The sequence below is a fragment of the Nannospalax galili genome, unplaced genomic scaffold (assembly GCF_000622305.1).
Source record: "Nannospalax galili isolate Female #2095 unplaced genomic scaffold, S.galili_v1.0 scaffold41, whole genome shotgun sequence".
NCBI classification, from domain to species: domain Eukaryota; kingdom Metazoa; phylum Chordata; class Mammalia; order Rodentia; family Spalacidae; genus Nannospalax; species Nannospalax galili.
The window spans coordinates 619,835-629,284 of NW_008344991.1; the positions used below are offsets into that span (position 1 = coordinate 619,835).

The following is a 9,450-nucleotide window of genomic DNA, read 5'->3' on the forward strand; positions in this document are numbered from 1 at the left end:
AGTTCGTGTCGTGGTTGTGATGCTCTCTAGCACAGCTATTTGTAGAAACCACTCTATTTTTAGACTAGAAAGGGGGCGAGACAAACGTCTGTGATTTTTGGCCTCATCACGGACAGACCTCATACATTCTTAATTTATGACTAATCATCTGCTGTTATTAAGTGTCCTAAATTAATTTCCTTCCTAATTGTGACTAGGGCTGGCTAATGAATGATTGTGGGTACTAACAACATTGCATTCCCAAATCAGTTTAGCAAATTTTTAGCAGTCAGAGAATGCAGGTCTCATTCTGGTTCTTTCCACATAGACTGTCACTGAGCTTCACGCACCACAGTTATCTATCTAGTCTCCTCACCTAAAGGTCAAGTAAGCACAGCCATGAAAATCCACTACTATTAATTGCTATAGTAAGAAACATACCAGCTATTTTTTAACTTGTAGAACAATTACCAGGTAAGTGTATTATAGGTGATATTAAATGCAAACTTTGATTAAGCTTCCCAAACTCACCTTTCTTTTCCACAAGACTATCATCAAGTGGGACCAAGTAACAGCTTTTGGAGAACAAAGTGAATGGGAAATAAAGACCTTTCTTGTGAAAGTTTCTGAATGGCAGATTTATTAATGTGTATTATTCCCTCAGGAGTTTGTTCACTGTCATGGCCATCCCCTCTTCGAAGTCTTCCATTGTTGCTGTGAGTCATGTCCCTGCCTCTCTGGCTTTGACTCTTTCTCTCTTTCTCTCTCTTTCCTTTACTTTCTTACTATGTCAATTTCTAGATACTTTAAAGGGATTAATATAGAAAAGTAAAAACAAAACAACAATGAAATGACAAGCTGCAGAGCCCTCATGTGTTGAAATACCTTGTTTAGAATTCTTTACTGAAAAACCTCGCATAGATGCTGAAATGTGAATTGTTATTAATAGGATATCCATATTCCCTCATGTTTTGTTTTCTTGATAATGGTCAGACACAAGCTTTTTGCCTGAGTATATGCCTGAGTACCTCTGTGTGAGGACGCTGATTTTGGAAGACAAAGCATGTCTCCAAATATCACTTTCTTCTCTCAAATTTGCTTCTTTCAACTTATTTCATCTTCTCTGCTCTATATACGTACATGTCTTATATATAGATTATTGGAGCCAAAAGTTTCCTAAACCTAAGAGAAGCCATATGTGTGCATGTAAATTATTAAAATTTCCAAAATATTCCCTCTAGAGTTTACATTTGGGCATTCAATACCAAGTACATAATATTTATAAAATTTCATATTTAAAATCCTAAATGCTTTCTTCACCTGTATCATTTTTACTTCAAACTAATTAAAAGACATATAAAAGTATAATAAAACTATATGTTCACTAATTTATTTAGTTTTAGATAAAATGAACTTTCTGTCGCCCAATTTAAAATGAGACTACCTTGTGTACCACTTTTTCTAACATCATCTACATTAATTATTGACCATCTCAATATTTTCAGCTCTCACTGAAGATGGGACAAAGATGATGCACCTTCTACCATTCTGTACATAAATAAACCACCCTTAACAAACAACCTTGGGTAACATGTAGTCTACCTTTTTAGGAATGGAACCAAGTATCACTCTATATTCAGAATCATTTGAGGGTTTGTTGTTAGAGTTGTAAATAGCACATGATGTTTTAGGTGGCACATGTTTATTTCCGTTGAAAGGACATGCCCTACTTTTGAGGAAGGAAAGACTTGTAAGACATCAAATGTTTCTTGCAAAACAACTTGATGAAATAAATGTAATAAATGAAATAAATGTAAATGAATCAGAAACATGTGATTGTGCTTCAATTAAAATGAATGGGTTTAAACATGACGGGAGTCCAGTGCTTGAGGGAAAGAGTGTGGCAAGGCGGGAAGTGGCATTTGTTTTGTTCTCATCAGACTCCGGTTTTCGAAAAACAGCCTACTACTGTGAAAGCAACTTCGTTCAGATTCTCCAAAGTCGATTAACGGAAGTGAAAAGGGGAATAATAACACACAGATCTATCTTACAGCTTTATCTGCCTCCAATTACAATGCGTGCATAGCCACTGTGCAATCCTCTCAAAGCATTTTGAAACTGAAGTTTGCTGTTTTTCAATGTATGTCTTCCAACTGTAAACAAGACTGTAATGATTCTAAAATAAATTGTTTGAGATTCACATACAAACTTCATCTTTACTTCCTCTTTCTAACTGAAGGTGATCAGAGGTAAATGGAAACACGTGGTGTGGTGACCTAATGTATCCACACATGTGCAAACCCACAGGATGAGCATGGAGAGAGAGCAGAGAGAGAGAGAGAGAGAGAGAGAGAGAGAGAGAGAGAGAGAAGCAGTGCTGTGGGGTTGGGGCATGAGGTGAGATTTCATAAGTGCAATACCCAAAACGAACCAATTATTTTAGATCTACAAAGATTTTATCAATAGTCTCATCCTCACATCATTTATGCAAACTTTAAAACAAAAATAGAGCACTCAAAATATACTTTGTATTTTTTGGTTAAATTTTATGTATGACTGAAAAATCAGAAAAAAAATATCAACTTTCAAAGAAAAGAAGGGTAGGCATGGTGATGCTTACCCATAATCCCAGTATGTGGGAGGCAGACGCATGAAGATTGTCACAAGTTCAAGACCAGTGTAATCTACACAGTGCGTTCCAAGCAAACAGGGGTAACATAATGAGATTTCCCCCACACACACACAAAAACTGAAACAAAACAAATAAAAACAGCAACAAAACAAAACAATTTGTCTCGTTCTAAATACAACTGTGCTGCGTGATGTGGCAGCTCAGTTTCTCTAACTAGGGACATGTTGAAAGGAAAGTTGAACACAACTGGGATATCACTTTTATTTTTGAGTTACTATCTATCACAGCCAAAGCAGCTTTCAGGGCATGCTGCTTAGTGGAGAATAAAAGTGTGAGTGTGTTCTCGGAAGAGAAGATGTGGATGCTGTAGGGATGCTGTGCGTGAGGAGAGCTCTTTTGGCTGTGTGAGAACTGTGGAGTCAAGCACAGCACAGCCTCTCTCTGACCACTTGCTACTCTTTCGTTACTCTGTGAATGAGGTAGGGATGAGGGCACCATTCTTTGGTTTATTTGTGACTGACGGTGGTTTGCTTATCCAACTATTCTGGAAGAGTTTCTCCCTACCGTTTCACAGGCAGAGAGTGTGAGAAGTTTCTCTTAAAAATATTGGCTCTGTAAGTGGGCAGGTGATACGTGTTAGCGTCTAGCACAATCCTTTATTCAATTCCTCATCCTTCAATGACATGGAAAGCAGAGTGGTGAGGACTAGTGCTCCCTGTGTTCTTCCATTAGTGGCAATACGACAGCTAAGCTTTTTCTGTGCCCCTAAAGTCATTCTTATGGGTACTGAGGTGTAAATCCTCACTCCAATGTTGGGCAGTGATATGTGACTCGATTCCATTTTAAGACTGTGCTGTCAATTTCATCTTTGTCACCACCAAAAGTCAGTACTGGACCAGAGAGATGGCTCAGCAGTTAATAGCTGGCTGCTCTTGCAGAAGACCTGGGTTCGAGTCCCAGTACCCACATGTTGGCTAACAACTATCCATTATTCCAGTTCCAGGGGATCCTACACCCTTTTCTGTCCTCCATGCGCATTACATGGCATGGGTGCACTTACATACATGCAGGCAATACACTCATACACATAAAAGATGAATAAAATTTTAAAAATTTAAATAAGAAAGTCAATTTCTAAAGTCTTCAGTTAAGGGTCACCTTGGAGGATCAACGTTCAGAAGGTTACACAGTGATGTATTAATTCAAGCACAACTGTGACTTGTTTCCTTCAAGGTTTGCCATCATAATGTCCTCTTGGTGTAACAGGACCTCACCTACTGCTCACCTGCACTTTTCAATTTGATGGCAGGCCTATCCTTGCAGCAGTGATAAGGAATGTGAAGTTGGAAGATACTGCCATAGTCCGCACCAAGGATCATCAGCTTGCATGGTGTGTCGAAGGAAAAAGAAGCGTTGCCATAGAGATGGCATGTGTTGCGCTGGTACCCGCTGCAATAACGGTAAGACACCTCACAGGTACTCGCAGGCCTCTTTGACTTGCTAAGCCTGCCTTGAAAGCTAGCTTAACTTCTCCTTATGCAGGCTCCTGAGATACAGTTCATCTTTTAGGACTGGGAAGGATTGGATCATGGTTTAAGTAATATGAGATTACCTGGGTCACCTCCCAAACTTTAAGTTTCCTGGACTCTGACCACACTCTAGACTTTATGCTTTATACTGATAGAGGATATTGCAAAGTTGAAGTGTTGTGTGCAAAAGCACTGGTTAGTTACTCTGTTCTGCTAAACACCTGAATGAATGCATGCAAAGAGCCAAAGCAAAGAAACTGCTGAGTCCTTCACCCAGGTCCAGAGCAGCTTTGCATTCCAGTTCATATGTTTGAAATGTGCCTGGGTACCCTTACTTGGTAAGGGAGTGATTGGTCTTCCAAATACAGACAAAGGATTCAACCCTCTAGCCTGGCTGTGCCCAACCCCAGTGAATTGCAGGTAGACATTTATTCAGCAGTAATGAAATGAAAAATCACAGGCAACACATGATTAAATAACTTCAGAAGGGAGTTAGTAATCCCAGCACTTGAGAGGAGAGGCTGAGGGACCTCTGTGAGTTCAAGGGCAGCCTGGTCTTCATAGTAAGTTGCAGGCAAGCTGGGGCTACAGGAAGACCTTATCTGAAAAAGACACCTCCCCCCAAAAGTAGAAGCATAAGCTTAATCATAAAATGACTTAACCAGGCCCATATTGTTATGCCTGCTCTGGCCTGGAGGCACAGACTTGCTGTGGGTACCGTGAAGAGGTGTTGAAAGAAAGAAGACCTCATGCCATTAGTGAAGTGCACTGTGTGGACTGAGACTGTATTGCTCATGAACAAAAGAACCCTGGATCCTGAGGATGTCTTGTCAAATGACTTTAGAACACAGTAGTGAACACTGATTTATTTCTTCACTATGCCACTGTTCTAAGTACTGTGTATATCTGCAATAGTCAAATGAGAGCAATTCTGTTTTTATTCCTACTTTCTAGTTTGCCCAAGGTCACTTGATCCTGAAAGAGGCAAAATTTAGATCTAAGAAGCTTGACTACAGAGCCAAAGTACGTTATACTCAATAAATAAATAAATAAATGGATACACTAACAGATAAAAGATAAGCAGTAGGCAGATTACGAAGCAGTCAGTTAATGTCTCATACTTCACAGCCAAATAAATATGACCGTTTAGAGTCAAACTGATGTGTTTTCATCCTCACTCCCAGGCATCTGCATCCCAGTCACTGAGAGCATCCTGACCGCTCACATCCCAGCCCTGGATGGCACTCGGCACCGAGATCGAAACCACGGTCACTATTCAAATCATGACTTGGAATGGCAGAATTTAGGAAGGTCGCACACCAAAATGTCTCATATAAAAGGTAGGGTTACCTGTACGTGTGTGTTTATTCTTTCTTTCCTTTATAAAGAAGTAAAAGAAAACATAATTCTGTTGGGCTTGTAAAACATTACCAAAAGTTACTTTAATGGAAAATTTTAAACTGAATTAGGTAGGGATTTTAGAGAATTTTTAGAAAATATACATTACAAGAAAGACAGAAGTCTGACCTGCCATGACATTTTCTAAGCAAATCTTTCATATGAAATTTAGAATAAATCTTCTGTACAGACAGGTCTGTTACAAACCTTTCAAAGGATAAAGCACTGAAAAACCAATGAGAAATCCTTGTGGCAGATGATTAAATCGCTAAGCTCTCGAGTCATTTCTTCACCTTTTGAGATTTGGAACTTTTATTTCGCTAATGAAGCAGATGATATGTTATTCATAAACCACTCTGTGAAAAATAATTGGTTTATAGTGGGGTTATGCATGACCAGACAATCCCTTTCTTCATATCTAAATATTTCAGAATCCTCCTAATTACTAATAACCAACTTGGAAAACATCAAGGCCTTTTACTAATAGCAAAAATTTGAAAGCCTTTAACGTTTGAAGGAAGCTTTTCTCAAGCATTTGTGAGGTATTCCTCTTCCTCTGTGAAAAATAATTGGTTTATAGTGGGGTTATGCATGACCAGACAATCCCTTTCTTCATATCTAAATATTTCAGAATCCTCCTAATTACTAATAACCAACTTGGAAAACATCAAGGCCTTTTACTAATAGCAAAAATTTGAAAGCCTTTAACGTTTGAAGGAAGCTTTTCTCAAGCATTTGTGAGGTATTCCTCTTCCATGGTGTATGTGATTAAAAGTGCCCACTGTTTAAAAGAATTCTGGAAGAATGCATCTTCCCATTTTTGGAAATCTATGATATGCATGGGTACACTGAGGTGTACTGAGAAGTCCTGATCTGAAAACCTAGTGTCCCTTTTAAAAAATGTTATTGCCATAGCTTGCCTGAACTCAAGGCATTTTCTCACATTTTCTGAAGATCCTGTTCCCTAAAGATGCAACCTTTAGCCTGGACTGTTACTGGTCACATGGACAGTGCTAAAGACATTCACAAATCACTCTTCTTTTCTTGTCATTTTCCTGTACTTACCAATGTCCTGAATTATTTTACATCCCTCTTTTTTTATTATCTTTATTTTATGTATATGCGTGTATATATGCATGTAGGTAAGTGCACCCATAGCGTGCAATGCCCGCGGAGGACAGAAGAGACTATTGGATCCTCTGGAACTGGAGTTGTTAGCTGCCATGTGGGCGCTGGGATTCCAACCCAGGTTTTCTGTAAGAACAGTCAGTGTTCTTAACCACTGAGCAATCTCTCCAGCCCCGTATCTCTTATCCATCAAAATCATATATATCATATATAATTGCCGTTGCATGAGAGTCTTTTCATTCCAACCAGATATCTATGTCTCAGCACTGTTCAAAGTCTACTAATTATTTTATCTAATTATATATGATTTTTTTCTTACAGAAAATAGAAAGAAATCTTACGTCAGATGGCTAATGAGTTGTAGCAAATCTCACAATGGAATTAGCTACCTCTCGGTGATAGATAATCCTTTAAACCCAAGGTGGACACACTATTGCCTGTGAGCCTAATCTGTCAACACCAGATTGTCTAAAATAATGCTTTGTAAAAGCACAGACTTACCCATTCACTTAGGCCTTATCTGTCACTAATTTTTACAGTGTTGTAGAACTGAGGAGCTGTAGCAGATCATTTAGTCTTGAAACCTGGATATATTTGACATTTTGTATTTAACAGAAAAGCTGGACAACCAATCCCTGATTTATATTGGAACACATTTCAACCTAGCCACAATGGGTGGAGGCCATTTGCTGACTTGATCTTTTTGTTTGTACCCCACATACCCAACATTATGATTCCACATACATTTAAATATGTTGTTGGCTGCCCCTGAGCGTATTGGCTATGAATGAGCCTAGCTGCCCTCTTTCTGCTCTGTTCTGGCCCACAGCTTCTTAAAGGATCCATTTCCTGCCCCCTCTACTCCCTTTTTAATGCATCCAGTTGGGTGTAGACAGGTTCCCACTGCCTCAGTTGGTGTTTCTGGCATGACTGTGTCTCCTTGAGGCTTCAGCTCCTGCCAGATGTGGTTATTGGGTCCTGGCTAGTGGACCCAACACCTGAATGTTGGCATCACATACACCTTGGGGTCCGCCAGCCTATATATGGTAGTGGCTTCCAGCAGCTGATCACTCCCCTCTGGCAATTCTTAGTTTCACCACTACACATTTGACCAATTCTCTGCATTAAATACCTGCTGTTGTGAATACTCAGAATTTCTCCTTTCCAGTAGTGCTCAACTGAAACATGGTCTTAGGACTCCCTGAGAATTTCAGTCTTTTTGAATCAGGGCTTTGTTTAGGCCTGTTAAAAATTCATCAAATTAATTAGTTTGAAATCAGTCTTTTATTTTTTTTGTTTTCCCCATAGGGGGGAAAAATCAGAGAACTATCTAAAGTTATACTACAGGCTGTGGGGATGACTAAGTGGTTAACCTGCTCCCATGAAGGCATGGCAGGACTTCCAATCCCCAGAGCACTTATGGATGTGGGGTGAGAGTGGCAGCCCACTTGTCCAGCCTCAATTCCAGCCTCAGAAGGATGAGACAGGGGACTCCCAGAGCATGCTAGATAGCAAGTCTAGCCATCTTGGCTAGCTCTAGGTTTGACGGAGAGACCCTGCCTCAGTGAATAAGGTGCAAGGGAAAGGAAGATGGCGCCCTCCACATAAACCTCAGTCTTGTACCTGCTCTTCCGTGCACCTGTGTGCACACCCATACACATGCAAAATGTGCATACAACATATGCATATGAAAATAGAAAAAGTGTACTGTGACAAAGTAAACATAAAGCACAGTCCAGCTGTTCATTAAGCTCCATATTCAGATGATTAAAGAGAGAGAGCCTATTCTTTTGCATCCAAGGCTTTTCATTATCAGTGGCAACGTCGTATAAGATAACATAAGTCATTCTGACTGCAAAGTAGAAATGGTTCTAAAGCGTCATTATGACGTCTTTTGGCCATGTTTTCTTTAGGACATGAAGGAGACCCCTGCCTGCGATCATCAGACTGCACTGATGGGTTTTGCTGTGCTCGCCATTTCTGGACCAAAATCTGCAAACCAGTACTCCATCAGGGGGAAGTTTGTACCAAGCAGCGCAAGAAGGGCTCTCATGGACTAGAGATTTTTCAGCGGTGTGACTGTGCGAAGGGCCTATCCTGCAAAGTATGGAAGGATGCTACCTACTCTTCCAAAGCCAGACTCCATGTGTGTCAGAAAATCTGATGAGCACGGGGGGAAATTCAACACGAGCAGACTGTGAACTTGTGTATTTAATGCATTATGGCATGATGGAAAATAATGTTTGGAGTGCAGGAGTGAGGGAGGTGGTAAGGGTGCGGAGCACAGAAAGGAAGAAAAGCAGAACCGGATGGAGCAGTTAGTGATGGCGGAAGCACAACCAGTGTTTCCATTATGCAACTCGTTTATGTAAATAATGTACACATTTGTGAAAATGCTGTTATTAAAAGAAAGCACAGAGTGGACATTGTTGACGAATACCACCCGACTTTCCAAGAGTTTAATTTGTGCTGAAGGAGACATTTCCTTCAGATTGGGGATGGCCTATAAAAATAATGTAAAAGCCATATTTCTATTCAAAGTTGAAAACAAGCAACATGGTTAATTTGCATCATCACAAAGTCATCTTTTAGTTAGGAACTCTGACTACCTTTTTTACAAGAAAAAACGGACAATATTTGCCAAGTCTTTTCAAGATAGCCACTAGAAAAAAGGTCAATTTGCTTCTCTTCAAAGTGCTCATTTTCCCAGAATTTAATTTCACCTATAGTTAATAAAGATATATATATAGATATATATATATATATATATGCCAAAACATCTTT

General features: G+C 39.7%; 1 protein-coding gene across 2 annotated transcripts in view; it reads left to right on the forward strand.

Annotated features, from left to right (window-relative positions):
• Dkk2 (dickkopf WNT signaling pathway inhibitor 2) overlaps window positions 1-9,430 on the forward strand; it is a 99,831-nt gene extending 90,401 nt beyond the window's left edge. For both annotated transcript variants that reach the window (XM_029567425.1, XM_008841259.3), the window contains exons 2-4: window positions 3,921-4,071; window positions 5,325-5,480; window positions 8,580-9,430. In XM_029567425.1, coding sequence (XP_029423285.1) covers window positions 3,921-4,071; window positions 5,325-5,480; window positions 8,580-8,830 — 558 coding nt within the window. In that variant the 3' untranslated portion in view covers window positions 8,831-9,430. The remainder of the gene's footprint in view (window positions 1-3,920; window positions 4,072-5,324; window positions 5,481-8,579) is intronic.
• The last annotated feature ends 20 nt before the right edge of the window (window positions 9,431-9,450 follow it).